Below are 17,865 nucleotides of genomic sequence, written 5' to 3' on the forward strand. Positions count from 1 at the left end.
CTTCAGCATAAATGGGCTTTGCAGGAGTTCATGTACTAAAGGAACAGGGCCTTTTTCTCCAGACCTGTTGGCAACCCTACTGCCCACTCCCACACTCTGTCCCCACAACATTAAACTAGTGAATTGGTTTCACTCCTGCACACTGGAAGTTGTGAAAAACGCCCTCTCCAGACTCTTAGCCGGACCTAAAGGATCCAATCTCATCAGATCTCAGAAGCTAAGCAGGGCCAGCCCTGGGTCACATTTGGATGGGGGACCACCAAGTAAGTCCAGAGTTGCTGTGCAGAAGCAGGCGATGACAAACCACCTCTGCTTTTTTCCCCATCCTCACCTGGATAGCCTAGGTGAACCTGATCTCACCAGCATTTAGAAGCTAAGCAGGGCCAGCCCGGGGTAGTATTTGGATGGAAGACCACCAAGGACGTCCAGGGTTGGTGTGCAGAGCCAGGCAATGGCAAACCACCTCTACTTATTTCTATCCTTATTTCTATCCTTATTTCTATCCTGTCCTGGATAGCCCAGGTTAGCCCAATCTCACCAGCCTTTATGTTATCTCATATATTTTGGAAGCTAAGCAGGGCCATATCTGGGCAATCTGCTTCGAGGCAGTCCGTGGCAAACCACCTCTGAAGGTTCCTTGCCTTGGAGACGCTACAGAACGGCCCTCAGCCAGCTGTGACTTGGCCGACCTTCCTATCAGGACCGGACAGCGCCAAATCCCAGGGGATGGAGTCCAGGAGGGGGGCGCCAGGCTGCAGTTCCTCCTCTGGCCAGGGGGGCGCCCCGGCGGCGCCCAGGATGCTCCCGCGCTGAGATGCGGTGCGGAGGGACGCCGCCGCCCCCCAGGCAGAGGAGCCGAGCCCGAGGAGGAGGAGGCTGCCGGCGTGTCGCAGCACCAGGTGACCCGGGGGCGGGGAAGGACCCCAGATCGACCCTTGACTGGTTGGGCAAAGGGGCATGAATGCACGTGGGGACGGGCCTGGGAGGCCGAGCAACGCCCGGGCGGGCGAAGTCTGCAGCGGAGCCGTCCTTCTGGCTCTGCAGTCGGTCGCCGGGTCGCCGGGTTGCCCTAAGTCCCTTGTCGTTGCCAAAGGTATCCCCGGCCACTTCGCCTAGGAGGAGAAGGGAGGCGGGGAGATCTGTGCTTTTTTGCATCCTTTCCGTCTTGGCACTTTGCTGGGGGCGGCGGGTCGGTTGAATGAGGGGGAACCGGTAAAGTTTGCCCTGCAGGGGCCGAAAGCAGCCGCCAGCCGCGCAGCCACCCCCGGAGAGGGCGAAAAAAAAATCCCCCCAAAATAATCCCTGCTCGGAGATTTCCTCCTCTAAGGTTTGCTGGCGCTGACCTGGATAGCCCGAGTTAGCTAAAATCTTGTCAGGTCTCAGAAGCTAAGCAGGGTCGGTCCTGGTTAGTATTTCGATGGGAGACCACCCTGGAGAACCAGGGTTGCTATACAAAGGAAAGCAAGCAAACCATCCCTGAATATTTCTTGCCTTGAAAACCATACAGGGCCTCATAGGCTGGCGAAGTGCATCAGCCGGTCCAATGCAGGTGAGAGGATGCATTCTATACACCGAAGGTAGTGTGAGTTCTTTGCAGTTTCAGTGTGGTGCACCCCGCTTGTCAGCAGAGGCTGGTGGAGTTACTTGGAATCCAGTGCAACCAGTTTGGGCGGGGGTGGGCGGGGGTGTGGAATAACGAACCAGACCATGTTGGACATGTGAGCGAGGCAGAGTGGACTTCACTGCCTCGTTGTGGACAGGAACCTGCTTGTGGGGACAGATCTCTGAAACTCCAGTGCCTGAGTACACACTCTGTGCAAACAAAGCCTGAGGTGTCTGCTAAGATGACTGTTTCCAACTCCGGATTGGGAAATTCCTGGAGACTGTTTGTGGAGGGAGAGGTATAATGCCATACAGTTCATCCTCTAAAGCAGCTATTCTCTCCAGGGGAATAGAGATGAGCTGGAAGATTTCCAGGCCCCGCCAAGAGGTTGACAATCTTTGCTAAAGCTCGCCCCAAGACAAAACATAGGAGAATCATTGCTCTCCTAAGAACATAAGAGAAGCCTTGCTAAATCAGACCAGTGGCCCATCTAGTCCAGCATCCTGTCCCACACAGTGGCCAGCCCATTGCTCTGGTGGTCCAACAATAGAGATGGAGGCCAAGGTCTTCAGTTGGTGTTTCCCCCTGGCACTCATATTCAGAAGCTCTCTGAACATGACAGTTCCTTCTCTCTTCACTGTTAGTATGCAGCCTGCCTGGAGACAGTGGTGAGTTATTCTTTTAGGAAACTGCTACCCAGGAGGCAAGGATGAAAAAGGTTAGGTTTAGCTTACTCTGGAAGGTGTGCCTGTCTGCTCTGCCTTCCCAAATGGCTTTTGTTATCTATCTATCTATCTATCTATCTATCTATCTATCTATCTATCTATCTATCTATCTATCTATCTATCTATCTATCTATCTATCTATCTATCTATCTATCTATCTATCTATCTATCTATCTATCTATCCATCCATCCATCCATCCATCCATCCATCCATCCATCCATCCATCCATCCATCCATCCATCCATCCATCCATCCATCCATCCATCCATCCATCCATCCATCCATCCATCCATCCATCTATCTATCTATTTATTGTTATAGAGAGCAGCATAGGGATTTACAGTGTACCCTCGAAAAAATGTAGTTGAAAATTCCTCTGTAAGTTACATTGTACACTAGTCTACCTCTTTGGGGGCTATTGACATGGATTTTTGTATTTCACTTTGTAGTCTTTTTGTCACATGTTGTTATAGCTAATAGCCATTATATTGAATAGGTTGTCGCTTTTGTATTAGAGAAGGTTTGCACTAATTATATGTTTTTTGTATGATTTTTTGTTTTTTTTTATCGTTTTGAAGCTTGGAAAAGATCTGTTTGAAATACCTACCCAATCTGGAGGTGGTATTGCTTTTGATGTGTTACAAGTTTACACATTTGAATTACTTTCTATTGTTGAGAAATCTGTGGTTGTGTGTCACATATCCTTTCTGTTGTACATTTTTGCCCAGATTTATGTAGAGGTGATTTTGAAATTATTCTTGTTCAGGTCCAGGTTATTATATAAACTAATCGTTTTGAGACTGTTTCTAAGTTGACCCTCAATTGGTTGAGGTTGGTGTATGCATTTGGTGTATGAAAGAAAATGGCAGGCACAACTTTTTATTTTGCTAACAGCCACTCAGGGTGATACATATGCTATTTTATCAAACAGCTAAGTTTAACAGTGTGGATAATAATGCCAGTGGCACTGAAATGACATTTTAAAACACTCTGAGAGAATCGGAAACGAGGAGAAGGCAGGCGCTAGGACCTAGTGGGACACTCGAGCAGAAAGAAGGTCCAGGAAGATGAGGTGGACATCTCCTTTGTTCTTTATGTTGAACAGGGTATAGTACAGGACCCAGAACAGCTGCAACTGCCCATTGTCCATTGAAGGAAGGAAGGAAGGAAGGAAGGAAGGAAGGAAGGAAGGAAGGAAGGAAGGAAGGAAGGAAGGAAGGAAGGAAGGAAGGAAGGAAGGAAGGAAGGAAGGAAGGAAGGAAGGAAGGAAGGAAGGAAGGAAGGAAGGAAGGAAGGAAGGAAGGAAGGAAGGAAGGAAGGAAGGAAGGAAGGAAGGAAGGACCAATTCATACACCTCTCACATAACATCTAGTTCAGCCCTCGTGCCCCAATGCATTGTCTGTTCTCAGGATCTTCAACCACCCAGTCATTTTGAGCAATGCTTCAATTGTGAGGGCAGCCTCTCCGTCTTTTGTTTCTGAAGCCGACACTATCCCCTCTCTGCTGGTTTCAGCCTGACCAACTGTACAAGCACTCCCCAAGGCCGAATTCCGATCTTGCCCACAGGACCCGTAATTACAGCTGGAGCTCAAGAATAGCACATTCCCGACAGCTGCCCCTCAGTGCCCATGAGGGGCCGGGGAAGCTGCGTTCTCGCTCAGAGCCATCCCTTTGTGAAAAGTATCCTCTGTACTCAGAGCTCTGGGCGGGGAGCCTTTCGAGTTAGGTTTGTTTTAAAAAAACCCTGTGTGGTCTCGCAGGGTTTTCCTGTGATAGGAACTGTGGGACTCTTCAGGGACATCTGTGGCATCTGGGATCAAGCCGTGTGCGGGAAGATGGAAAGACTGTGAACGCATTTACGGAGGTTGGTGGATCTCTTTTTGCCTGGCCTTCTGGATCTGACCGAAGCAGCACCACATGCTCCTCACTGGAAATCATGTTCCTTTGTCCTCCCGTCAGCTGCTGAAGCCGAGAGCAGTTCTTTAAGATTGTACTTTCCTGTGGCTTTCCTTATCTGTATGGAGAATTGTAGTGTGTCAGTCGTTTGGTGAAGAATCTGATTTTGTCACGGCAACCTCTTTTTCTCTTGCTCCTGAGAGAGACAACCCTGGCTTCAGCCATATCGGTACAAAGAAAGTGTTTCACACAGGACAGTTTCTGAGTGTCGCTGTGTTGGCCTGCATCTGATGAAGGGATCTGTGACTCTCGGAAGCTTGTACCCTGAAACTGTCATTGGTCTGTAAAAGGCTGCTGAACTCAAATCTGACTATTCATAAGGGAAGGTCTGTGTTTCATTCCTGGCTGCCAGTAACTGAAGCGGGCAGAAGAGGTGGGAAGAAGAAAAGGGGTAAGTAGGGTATATAGCCTGTTTTTCAGACAACTGTCTCCCAAGTGGCTCATGTCAGTAAAGAGATAGGCCCTCCCTCAGGTTTACAAGCAAATGGACAGGTGAGGGCAGAAGTAATGTAGATAGGGGAGGCACAACCAGTGGCAGAGTGCATTTCCCCTCAGAGCACCTTTACTGTGATTCTATGGTCGAATGGTCGAATCCCCACTACCATCTTAGCCAGGTTTCAGAACACAAACAACCTCAAACCTGGTTAGTTTGTGTTCTGAAACCTGGCTAAGACAGTAGTGGGGATTCGACCTATGTGGAAATGACAAGTGGGCCATCTTCCCGGGAAGGCCAATATAGCAATTGTTTGTTGTTATCCGGCCTGTCCAGTGACCTCCTGCAGTCCTTTTGTGTGATAACACTGAAGCCTTTTGTGAACTTTAATGCTGAGGAGTATCTGCTAAGCATGCTGATCTGGTGTGGCTGGCACAGCCTTTCTCTGGACAGTGCTGCATCTGAAGCACTTTGAAAACATTGGGCTTCATAGAGGAATCACGAAAAGGGCTCCTGCCTCCCCTGAAAGAAGAAGAAGAGGAAGAAGAGTTTGGATTTATATCCCCCCTTTCTCTCCTGGAGGAGACTCAAAGGGGCTTACAATCTCCTTGCCCTTCCCCCCCTCACAACAAACACCCTGTGAGGTAGGTGGGGCTGAGAGAGCTCTGAGAAGCTGTGACTAGCCCAAGGTCACCCAGCTGGCGTGTGTGGGAGTGTACAGGCTAATCTGAATTCCCCAGATAAGCCTCCACAGCTCAGGCGGCAGAGCTGGGAATCAAACCCAGTTCCTCCAGATTAGGTACACGAGCTCTTAACCTCCTACGCCACTGCTGCTCCTTTCCCGTCCTGGAAACAGCACGGTGGGGAAGAGTTATATCCCTGTTTTTGCTGTTCCACGTGACATATTCTGAAGGGAACCTGAACCCAACTCTTTCAAAACAAGACTGTGTAGTTTGGCTCTGAGAGACATCACCTTGGAAAGTGTTTGAAGCAATATTTTGAATGCTGCTGCTGAAATGGTTCCCACGCTACAGATGTGTTTGGCCTTTTCTCTCCTCCAAAAGTGGGTGTCTTTCTTTAATTTGCTCTCATTAATTGCTCTCTTTAATTTGGTCACATTATTGCCCTGTTTCTCCATTTTGTTGGAACCATTTTGATTTTTTTTAAAGGTTTCCCTCTGTTTCACTTCTTCCCTCTGATTTTGTCTTGACTTTAAATATATGAATGAAAACACTGAACAGAACTAAAATCAGGTATAATTGCTGGGGGTCCTCAGAGGCTATTCTAATTGCAAACCGGCTTGTATTTTTAACTTGGCAAGTGCAGTTTTCTTCGCCACAGTAACACCTTCCAAGATTCCTTCTTCTACAGAACTCTGGAAGTTACAAGGGCCCTCTTGTTCTCCTTTAGAGCTGATCATTTTAAATGTCATTTCTTCAGGGTGCGGCTTTTAAAACAGAAGGTGTCTGCTTTCATAGTCCTTCATAGTCCACATTTCTCAAGGTTGTTTTGAGGGGAATGTTTAAAATTAGTGTTGAAAAAAATCATTTTGTTGTATCAATATTTCATAGTTATGAAGGTGAAAATCACTTTGGTCTGGCATGGTTTGTTTTTGACTTAGGTTACCATTAATTGGGTAATTTTGCTCCAGATACTTAAAAATTAGTTTTTAACGGAGGTTATCTGGTTTGTATGTTTGCTTGTTTTTGTGCTTGCTTGTGGAATCTGTGACCTAAAAAATAAGCAGCCAAACACCACAAAATTCAGGAACTGGCCAGTGGCCATGTCAGCTAAGATGAAGTGATTCTTGGAGGGGCCGTGGCATTTCGTATGTGTTTTATATTACAGTGTTTTATATTTACTAAGCTTTAGATAAGTAAAAGGGAACTTTTCAGGTGGGCATTTTAACAACATTGACTGTGCTCTCGTTTTTATGCCTGTGATAAAATTTTCTGTTGCGATGTTTATTGTACGATTTTTTTTCTCACTGGGCCACTCCCCACTTACCTCTTCTGATTGCAACCCCGCAGGGACCCCGCGTAGAGAAGCCTCCGTGGCTTTTGACCACGGAGACATTTGTTTCTCCCACACTGTTCAGGCTCCCTGGCTTAGGCGAGAGGGGTGCCGAGGAAGAAGTGCTCCCCCAAACCTGCTCTTGTGGCCGCGTGCACGCACCCCCAGCCCGGCCCTCGCCCACCCGTCCTCTTGCTCGTGCACCCACCGCGGCCCCCATTGACCTGCCAGGCTGTTGTAGCAGTCGGCCTCTGCTCGTTGCTGAGTCCGGCTGCGGCGTCGGCGGTGCGGCGCTCCTCCTGGGCCAGCAGCAGCAGCAGCCCCTTCAGCTCCAGCAGCACCCAGTGGTACTTGCCGCGGGGTTTTTGAAAATGCTGCTCTTTCTTGAGGACCTAATTTGCCGCATGGCAAGGAGGTGGGAGAGCGGCAAATTCCGGGCAGCTGGGCAGTGGGCGCTGGTGACGTGAGGAATGTCCAGGATCCCCGTGTCTTTTAAAGAGGTGACCCCGCGGCGTGGGGAGTGGCCCACTGTGTTCTGATTCTGTAAACAAGATTTATTACCGGGTGTTGTGGGTTTTCTGGACTCTGTGGTCTGGTAATTTTTTTCTGATAGTTTTGCTGGGCCATGGAGAGAAACACATCTTACCATGACACGCCTCTGAAGAAACCAGCCATAGATGCAGGCGATGCGTTATGAGCAAAAACTACCAGACCCCGGCCACATATCCCTGAAAACTCACAACAGGGAAGATCAAGTGCCGTATAATTGACTTTCCACTGGTAAAGGTAAAGATAGTCCCCTGCGTAAGCATTGTGTATTCCTGCCTGTGTCACCTATTCCCGCCTGGGATCATATTTGTGCATGACAAGTGAATAGTATGTGTGCATAATGGATTGAATGACATAATCTGGCAACGTCAAGAAATCTGAATACAGGTCAGTGCAATTCGAAATGATGCTTGCGTGCTCTTTCCTTCCCTGCTCCAGTGCTATATTGATCGCAAGTGTGCCTCCCAAGGGTCTATTGTATGTCTCCTTGTCTTTCTGTGCATCCCAGCATCCATCTAAGAGATGGGAATTTGAGCATCTAATGGAACGAAATTAAATTAGCAGGAAGAGCCATCTGCTCTTGTCTTGCCCTTGTTATCCAAATGCTGACCTTTTTTTTTTAGTTATTGATTTGGCACAAGGAAAGCACTCTACTTGGTTTGTGTTTCTTGATATAAAGGAGCTGAGGCTAGAGGTGACCCTGATCATTTTCATGACTGCTGTTCAATACAAAGCTTAGAAATCACTGTAATAGTCATTCATGACTTAAGTCCAGTTGATGCTGGTGTGCTTGGGCATCTAAGACACCTGGCTGGACAAGACATCTTGGTCATCAGTTATCCAGATCGTTCTTTCCAGGTACCATCACCAGCTGGAAATACATATATATATATATGAGCTGCAGCTCATTCTTTATCTGAGATCCAAGGCAAAGTGGTCCTGGCTATAAATCCCCATCCCTGAATTTGGGATTGGGACCATGGCACCTCGGAAGAGTGGGATTAAGCCTTCCCCACCATCTTCTCGACCTGAAATGAAAACAGAATATGGTGTCTGAATGAATATCCCAAGTGACCCAATGACCACTGTAATATGCAGTTTAGCTCTGTTTATTAGGAGTTTCTGGGAGCTTTTGGCCTTTTCTGCACAAGTTGTTTACAAACAGCAGCGTAGCTTCCACAGGGTGGGGTGGGGATAGGTGCCCCAGGCAGCCGCCATTGGGTCATGTGGGGGCGAAAAATCACCCCCACACCCCTCCTGCTTTCCCCCCACCCAGCCCAGCAGAGTGTGCTGCCGGGCTGCACACAGCCCTTCCAGGCTTGGCAGAGGCCCCACCAGGCCAGCAGAGGCCGCTGTACACACCCCAGTCCTACACCGCCAGGCCCCAAAACCAGCTAAGGTAAGTGGGGCATGAGAGATGGTGTGGGGGGAGGCAGAGGCCCATGGGGGGAGAAAAGTCAGAGTCTGCCCCATGCTCCATTTCCCCTAGCTACGCCCCTACTGTTAGGTGACCAGATGGTCACCTTCGCAAACCGGGACAGGCGGGTGGGCATGCGCGCGCGGCTGGAGCACACTGCCTTCTGGAGCTCCCCAGGAAGGCCATGCCCCTGCAGTCGCTGGGCATAAGATGGAAAGCGGATGACGGCCTTCTGGGGCGCTGCTGTTTCCTGCCCTATTACAGGGCGGGAAATGGCAGTGTCCCAGAAGGCTGTGCGCTCCTGTGGCCGCGCGGGAGGCTGCTGCATTGCCTTGCGCCCCAGAAGGCAGTGCGGCAGCCTTCCAAAACCCGGGACATTGGAAAAAACCCACGGGATGCGGGACAAGTTGTTTCAAGGTGGGACTGTTCCGCCAAAAGCAGGACGTCTGGTCAGACTACCCTACTGCCAAATGCTACATTTTTTCTTTTAATTCTGCATAGTTTTTTCCCTTTAGTTCCATAAATGTTTTTCCTTCATTTTTCCTCTGCTGTTTTTCTGAGCACTTTTACCATGATTTTTAAAATCTATTTCTGAACCAGCTTCCCCTGAGTGGCCAGAGCCCCTTGGGATGGGGCGGTATAAAAGTTTAAATAATAAATAAATAAATAAATAAATATGAAATGGTGTTTATGTCTCTGCCCCACCAAACACCTGGCCCTTATCCACACCCCTGTGTAATTACCCAATTTCCCCCTCAGCCATTTTCTCCTCCCCCTTGTCCCCCATTTTTGAAAGGAATTTGAAAATACGTTTTCTCTGTCACATTAGTGATAGGACATGAGGGCACAGACAGAAAGAAGGTTGCTTGTGCTGCAAGAAATTGACAATGAACTGCCACAGTAAAAATGGTGCTTTACTGTAGCAATCCTTCCGCAATTCCTTCCCGAGAAAGCAACTTATCTTGCCAATTTCACTTGGTCCTAACTGTGAACATATTGTATCTTTGCCTTAGTTTGACATTGCTCATTTGGGATAAAATTGAAAAAAAAATGATACAATCAACCTGACGTCTGTGTGTGTGCCCTTACATTACATTACTAATATGACAGATTTTTTTTAACCCTTTCAAAAACAGAGGACAAGGAGCAGGAGAAAATGGCCTGCAGGGGGCGCAATTTTTAGGCTAGTGGCACCAAAATGTCAGCGTATCATCAGGAGACTGTCCTTATGCTACCCTCCCAAGTTTGGTGAGGTTTGGTTCAGGGAGTCCAAAGTTATGGACTCCCAAAGCGGGTGCCTCCATCCCCATTGTTTCCAATGGGAGCTAATAGGAGATGGGGGCTACAGTTTTGAGGGTCCATAACTTTGGTGCTGATATGTCTAAAAATGCATCCCCTGCAGGCACCAATGTCCTGGTGCAAAAAAATTGGTCATGGTGGAGTGGCTGCCCATGCGGGGGGGGGGGGGGGCATCCAACTCAGGTTTTGCCCAGGGCTAGTTTGCCTCGTTACGCCCCTGGCTGAAGGGGAAGGTTGTTCTTCTGCATCATGGATGACATAATACCTTTTCAGTAGTAGTGTGTGGAATAAACTGAGGAGACAAGGGGGGAAATGACAGGGGGGTGAGAATAGAAGTGTTCAGAATGATTTCACAAAAAAACCACTTCCAAGATACTGGGAGAATCTGTGGTAAGCTGTGCAAGCAGAAAAGGCCTTTATCTTGTACACTGAAGCTTGACAATGCCTTTTCTTTCCTATGCAGACAAGAGGTTGAGGACAAGATGATCGCTGAAACTGAACATATGATGTCAGGTAAGAATCACCTCAGGTGGACTTGTTGAGCCTGTCAGCACTTTTGGAAAGTTGGGGAGGGGGAGTTACCACAAAATGGCTGTCATGAGGGGCAGTCATAAAATGGCCACCATGGGATGCTGAAACCAATCACAGAATGTTGGGAGATTGCAGGGTAGTTTGGTATCTGGTTAGTTCAGGGATGGGGATTGGTTGCCTGGGTCACTTTGCCTTGGCTCTCAAATAAAGGAAGAGCATCAATATACCTTGATTCCAGACATTCTGGGTGTAAAGTTTGAGAATGGTCAAGGTGGAAGCCAAGCATTTTCCTACAGTTCAGGCAAATGCATCTGAATGTCTGCTCCTCCCAAAGACTATGCTGATGTCTCCTGGACTCCAGAGGTGGGATCCAGCAGGTTCTCACACGTTCCCGAGAGTAGGTTACTAATTATTTGTGTGTGCCAAGAGGGGGTTACTAATGGGTGATTTTGCCACGTGATTTTTGCCTTAGTTACGCCCCTCCTCTCAGCAGTAGCGCGCAGAACTTGAAGCAGTCTAGCAGGAGGTGCACTGGTGTACGTGGCAGCCTGAACCTGCGTGCATTCGTTTCCCGCCCAAGGACCGGCGCAGTGGCTGCATCCTTGCCCAGGAATGCCCCGCCCCCGGAATGCCCCGCCCAGCCCCATTGGCACTTTTCCACAGTTTGAATCCCACCATCATGGGAACCTGTTACTAAAATTTTTGGATCCCACCTATAAGATAGAGGAAAGGGAGGATTGGCTCTTTGTTTTGGGAAAGAGGTGCTGTGTCAAAGAAGCAAATGGGTGCCAAGATGCCCACTGGTGGGAACCATGGCACACACATATATCACTATATTGCTATCAAGCCTATAGATCCCATTTATTGCTGTTCAGGTCCTTCCTAGGAATAAGCCTAGCCAGATATTTCAGACCATGATTTTATGACTTGATTTTGCAAACTTCCGATCTATCAGACTATGGCCACACAGCCCGGAAAAACACAACCACCAGTATTTATGGTTTGTTTTCTTTTTGCCTGACTTCCCATTTTGAGTTGAACTGTTTCACCTGTGCCTGTTAACCAGTGGTGGGATCCAAAACTTTTAATAACAGGTTCCGATGGTGGTAGGATTCAAGCAGTGGTGCTGCCGCACACACGCACCTCCAGTTCCTATTGGGCAGGGAGGTTGCTTTAGTAACCCCTTCTCGGCACTCAGAAAAAATTAGTAACCACTTCTAGAGAAGTGGTGAGAACTGGTTGGATCCCACCTCTGCTGTTAACCTTCTGTCTCTAAGCAAACTCACTTCCCTTTTTTTTTCCTGAAAAAAATGTTATGGTATCCAGTCATGCCACTAAGCACTTTAGCATCACTATCTTAGAGAGTGAGGAAAGAAGGAAGCATTCATTTTCCTTTAGGTTTTTCTTGGCTATGCAACTTTCTCTGCCTGTCAGAGTCCTGGCTCAGAAGTTTGCAAAATCAGGTCATAACATCACGGTCTGAAATATCTGGTGCCCCCCCGCCTCCCCTGACCCCTGGTTATCTTTTTAAAAGGAAAAGTCTTAAGAGTCATGAAAGCATGAAAAGCTGGCTGATGTTTTAAGTCAATTTGATTGGTCCTAATTAAAGGCATTACATAGATTTTGTTCTTATTTGGCAGCAATAAGAAGTGCAGCACCGCCTTCCCATACATAATCTGACTGTGGACGGCAAACAGGGGGCCTTTCCCCACTTACCTTAAGCCCTGCACTACTCTCCTCAAGTAGCACAGGGTCCCAGGGCACTCCCCACTGCAGGGGCGGCGACAACGCAGCCGCCCCAACGCTGCTGCTGTCACGCCCCCTCAGCACGCGTCATTCATGGCGCTGGAGAAAACGGCGCCTTTTGATGACCCCGCACAGAGCACGGGATCATGGGGAAGCCAGGGTACGCGCCAGAAATGACGCGTGCAGTGAGTAGCATGCAGCGACGGCAGTAGAGGGAAAAGTGGGGAAAGGCCCAAAGTCCTTCTTTCCCCCTTCCCCAAGACTTTGGATCTCTGAGATTTTCCATACACCCAATTAGAAGCACTCCCCCTTACAACATCATATTGGTGCCACAAGATTTCAAGTGTCTGGGGAAAAAATCCCATTGCTGTGGGTATTTAAGGCTGGTATGTCTTTCTGTGCCCTGTCCTGGATAGCCCGGGCTACCCCAATCCGTCATATCTCAGAAACTAATCAGAGTCGGCCCTGATTAATATTTCATTAGGAGACCCCCCCAAGGAAGTCCAGGATTATGATGTGGAGCCAGGCAGTGACAAACCACCTGTAAACATCTCTGGGCTTGTAAACCCTGTAGGATCGCCATAAGTTAGCTGTGACTTGATGGCAAGAAAATAAATATGTTCAGTGAAACCCGTGCCAATTATTGGATCCTAAGAATATGAAGTTGCAGAGAAACAATATATGTGAATGTGCATTATCAAAAGGTAAATACAAAAATGTCTGCCTATGTGAAATCCCAATACAAATCAGAAATACACAAGGCACAAAATAATAGGGCCGTAGGGTAGTTTGTGCATGAAGAAGAAATCCTTGGCCCTGACTTGTTTTTCTTTAATCTTTCTCTCTCCTTCCATCACCCACATCTATTCAGAACGTGTTAATGACAGCCCAGAGCAGAGACACCAGATGTCGCCACCAACTTTGGGCTATTTCAGTGTGGGCCCTTTGCTGCAGACACCCTCTGCGGATGACCTGGGCATGGCCTGTTCCATGGTGCAAACTCAGACTCTGAGCAGTGTGGAGAGTCCCCTAGCTCAGAGCCACCTCTTGAGAAGCTTGGAGCAGAGCTCTACAGTACAAACACAGACCCTGCGAAATCTCGAGAAGGTGAGCAAACTGAGAGCAGGACTCCAATGCCAGACTTATTTGCACCATACCTTTTCTTCCCCTCGACTCTGTGGCTGGTTTTCCTCTGGTGCACCTAAAAAGGTGAAACAAACAAATGTGACTCTAAGAGTGTCATGAATTGAGCTCTGGTGTGTGTGTTTCTTTAAAAATCAGAGGCTGATTCAAGTTGGTTCAAATTGAGAAGGGAGAAGCCGGGAAAGAAGCCAACAGGTAGCCGGGATAAATGGTCCCAGGACTGCCCGTCAGCCCACGAGGCTGCAGTAGGTTGCTGCCATGGCTTGGCATGGAGCCGCGGCTGCCTCCTGAACCCCACCTTCCTGCACCCTAGGGACCCCACCCACGGGCCGGCATCGCAGTGGCAACCAGCCGGCCACCCACACCTTCATAGCCATGCAGGCACAGGGGGTGAGGAGGAAAGGGGACCCGCCTACCCACCGGGGCCATTTGCTCGGCCCTGGCGCCAAGGCGGGATATTTCAAAAGAATCGCACATAGTGTCATTCTCAAATATCCTGCCGGGGTGGTGGTGGTGGTGGTGGTGGTGGTGGTTAAAGTGGAATTGACCCGATTTAGGAGCAGGAACCATGCGAAGTTCCTGCCCAAACCAGGTTTAATCCCATTCCCACCCCGGGGTAATTGGCCCATGCAGAAAGGACCCTTGTGAGGTAGGTGGGACTGAGAGAATTCTGAAAGAACTGTGACTGGTCCAAGGTCACCTAGCAGGCTTCATGTTTAGAAGTGGGAAAACAACCTGGTTCACCAGATAAGAGCCTACCGCTCACATGGGGGAGTGGGGAATCGAACCTGGTTCTTCAGAGTAGAGTCCACCTGCTCTTAACCACAACACCATGCTGAGTTGGGACCTCAGCATGAGGGAGGAAGTATTCAAATTAATCCATTTTAAGTCCATTGGACCCCTGACCTGGATGACCCAGACTAGCCTGATATTGTCAGACCTCAGAAGCTAAGCAGGGTCAGCTCTGAACCACAGAAGCGTACCCTGGTTAGTACTTCTATGGCAAACCACCAAGGAAGTCCAGGGCTGCTATGCAGAGACAAATTACCTTATGCATTGAGAACCCCATGGGGTTGCCACAAGTCAGCTGCGATTTGATGGCACTTCCCCCCACCACCCTGCCCAATGGCTCCATAAGCCTCCACATCTGGTGAGCTGCCTTTGACCCACTTAGGAAGCACCTAGGTCAGTGATGGTGAACCTTTTTGAGACCGAGTGCCCAAACTGCAACCCAAAACCCACTTATTTATTGCAAAGTGCCAACACGGCAATTTAACCTGAATACCGAGGTTTTAGTTTAGAAAAAACGGTTGGCTCCAAGGCACACGTTATTAAGGAGTAAGCTTGGTGGTAGTCGGTGGCTTTGCTTTGAAGCAACCATGCAACTCTTCCAATGGGTGAATACCGACCCTAGGAGGGTTTAATCAAAAGCAAGCCCCATTGCCAGCAACCGAGCTTACTCCCAGGTAAAGGATCGTGCTTTAGTTCAGCGCATGAAAATCAGTGGGTTAACTGTGTTTAACAGGGTTACCTACACTGCTTCCCCAAAACTAGGTCTTAGGTTTAATGCTAATAATCGAGCCCAGAGGCCCAGGCGAGCCTAGATATGTGTGAGGGGGCTCTCTCCGTGTGCCCACAGAGAGGGTTCTGAGTGCCACCTCTGGCACCTGTGCCATAGGCTCGCCACTACTGACCTTGGTACATGATTTGCTGTGGCCATTTCACATCAGAAATGTGGCACAGGGGAAGTCTTAAACCACCCTTGCCTCTGTGGTCCTTATCTGAATTGGGACCCTGCACACTTAGGGCTGCCAACAGGCCTGGAGAAAAATGTATTGCCCCTTTTAATAGTGGCTCAGTGGGATACTTTGTACCTTCTATGCCATGAAAACTTCCACATATTAAGCCTTTCTTAAAGGGACAGGATGCTTTTTCTCCAGGCCTGATGACAATCCTACCTACCTTTGATTTCTAGAGTTAAAATTGCTAGGAAAGTCACAGATTTCCAGCAGATTTCGGGGTGGCGTCTGGGGGAAAATGGAGTTTGAGGAGGGGAAGAAGCTCAGTGCGGATGAGATGTCACAGAGTTCATCCTCAGAAGATGTTGTTTGCTCCAGGGAAACTGATCTCTAGAGTCTGGAGATCAGATATAATTCAAAGAGAATTCCAGGCCCCACCTGGAATGGTTGAAAGCCTGGGAGAAATCTGGGCTGTGTTTACTTTTCAGACACCAGTTCTGGTTCTCTAGTACAGCCTGGTTTTATTGGTTGGATCAAGAACATACAGGTAGCTTTGGGAGTCCAGGAGTTCCACCTGAAATTTCCACCTGAAGTGGAAATTCACCTGAAATTTCCATGTTGTTTTTGAGACCCAAAAAAGGGGAGGGAGGGAGGTATGGCTCTTTCTCTTCTCTGAGGGCAGGATTTATGTGGAGAAATCAGATCCTCAGTGGGACTGAGGACCTTCTCTCCTTTCCCTGTCAAGCCGTACCTCGATCATATTACCCCCCCCCCCTCACACCCAACTTCCCCACACGCTGTCTCTACTCCTCTTCTCTGAGGTCGGCTGCCAAATTCACCCTGTTTCTCTCACACGCCGGAGCTGTTAATCTCCTGCAGTTGGTGAGGGGACAGCTGTGAGGGGACAGTGGAACCACAGAGGCCCAGCTCAGATTACGCCACTTGTGTCTGGGCTCCCGCAGGATGCGCCTCTGCCAGAGATTCCACAAATGCCGCTTGGAGGTAAAAAAGGAAAGTGAGCCCACACTCCGCTCCTGAGTTGGTGCAGCAAAGGCAAAGCCGCAGGGCAGCCGGTGCCCAGAGCTCCAGAGCTTGCCCTCATGTTTCCATAGGCCCTACAAGCCATGCCGCTATAGCCATTCTTGCGGGGGCTCGCCTTCCCTTCTCGGCTTTGACCATGTTACTGGAGTGAAAGGGGTGTGTGGAGAGTCCCCACCCCATGGATCCCCAACCATGTCTAATGGATACCGTACTCTGTCCCAGCACCTCAATGACTTGAAGAAGGAGAATTTCAGCCTCAAGCTGCGCATCTATTTCTTGGAGGAGCGCATGCAACAGAAGTATGAAGCCACTCGCGATGACGTCTACAGACGGGTGAGTTAGCCGGGAGCGGTGCTTGAGTTTTAACCTGTGTTGTATGTTGGTTCGCTGAAGAAAAGTCACTCTAAATTAGCTCATGCGGTTTTGTTTATGCAGGCCTGTCCTTTCACTTGGTGGAAGGGCACCTCAACGGTGTCAGTCTGGAGATGAGTATCGTCTCAGTCAGGGAAAATTCTGATCTGCTGTTACATAGACCTACCTCTTCTTGCACGACAGTTTCTAAAAGTGGGGCATGTAATTCCTAAGTGACACATGAGGAACCTCATGTGGGGAGCAATAAGGATGGTTGACAAATTTGCAGATACGAGGCCTCTGCAGGGGTCTGGGCTGAAGGCGAGCAGATAGCTGCGGCAGGGAATGGATCAGCCATTTGAATAGCACAGCCCTATCTGTTGTAATTGGGCCTAAGAATGCTTTCCTGGGGGTAAGCTCCCGCCCAACTGAATAAAAGGAGACTTACTTCCAAGTAGACCTGTATAGTCATGTGTCCTTGATCACTTGACTGTTGATGTGTATTCAATTGTGGAATTCTGCAAATGTTACACCTGAGAGAATGAAGTGTTGAATGGTGATTGTAACACGATCAATATCTAAATATTGTCGAAGGCTTTCACAGCTGGAATCACTAGGGTGTTGTGGGTTTTCCGGGTTGTAAGGCCGTGTTCCAGTAGCATTTTCTCCTGATGTTTTGCCTGCATCTGTTCAGGGATCCTCTAAAGATGCCAGCCACAGGTGAAGGCCAAACGTCAGGAGAAGATGCTGCTGGAACACAGCCAAATCCCGGAAAACCCACAACACCCTAGTATCTAAATATTGTGTCTAAATGTGAAGGTATAATTTAAGTGTGTGAAGGTATAATTTGGGAAACTAGCAATGCCATCCTAAACAGGATCACACCTTAAAAGTCCACCTTAAAAGTAGTGGACTTTAGAAAGGTATAATTCAGCCTATATGTTTGCAAGCACCTCCTTTGGAAAATTATTTTCACTGAAGGCTTTGGCAGCACACAGTGCTTAAGTTGTGATCTTCAGTGGCTACAAAATCCATCGGCAGCCAAAGAAAGGGAAACAAATATCCAAACCCAACCTGAAAAACACGCTTGGAGCCAGGAGGTTGAGAAGTCTAATAGCTATCAATTAAAATAAATATATTAAACATTTTATTGCACTTTGCTTTACTCTTAATAATAAAAAGCTGTATATAAAAATCTACAGTAAATGGAAAATATACATCCATAACCCGAAACACGTAAAATATCACAACATCACAGAATATATCATAAATAACCACAAAGCCTCATGAAGGATCATATAGAAAACATCCCAGACTG

At 48.3% G+C, this 17,865-nt stretch overlaps 1 protein-coding gene across 1 annotated transcript in view; it reads left to right on the forward strand.

Annotated features, from left to right (window-relative positions):
* Positions 1-814: 814 nt before the first annotated feature.
* Positions 815-17,865, forward strand: part of LOC125433724 (phosphodiesterase 4D interacting protein) — a 68,478-nt gene continuing 51,427 nt past the window's right edge. The window contains exons 1-4 of the mRNA XM_048498474.1: positions 815-899; positions 10,460-10,509; positions 13,145-13,380; positions 16,419-16,529. Coding sequence (XP_048354431.1) covers positions 10,479-10,509; positions 13,145-13,380; positions 16,419-16,529 — 378 coding nt within the window. The 5' untranslated portion in view covers positions 815-899; positions 10,460-10,478. The remainder of the gene's footprint in view (positions 900-10,459; positions 10,510-13,144; positions 13,381-16,418; positions 16,530-17,865) is intronic.

This window comes from Sphaerodactylus townsendi, linkage group LG05 (genome assembly GCF_021028975.2).
Source record: "Sphaerodactylus townsendi isolate TG3544 linkage group LG05, MPM_Stown_v2.3, whole genome shotgun sequence".
Classification (NCBI taxonomy): Eukaryota; Metazoa; Chordata; class Lepidosauria; order Squamata; family Sphaerodactylidae; genus Sphaerodactylus; species Sphaerodactylus townsendi.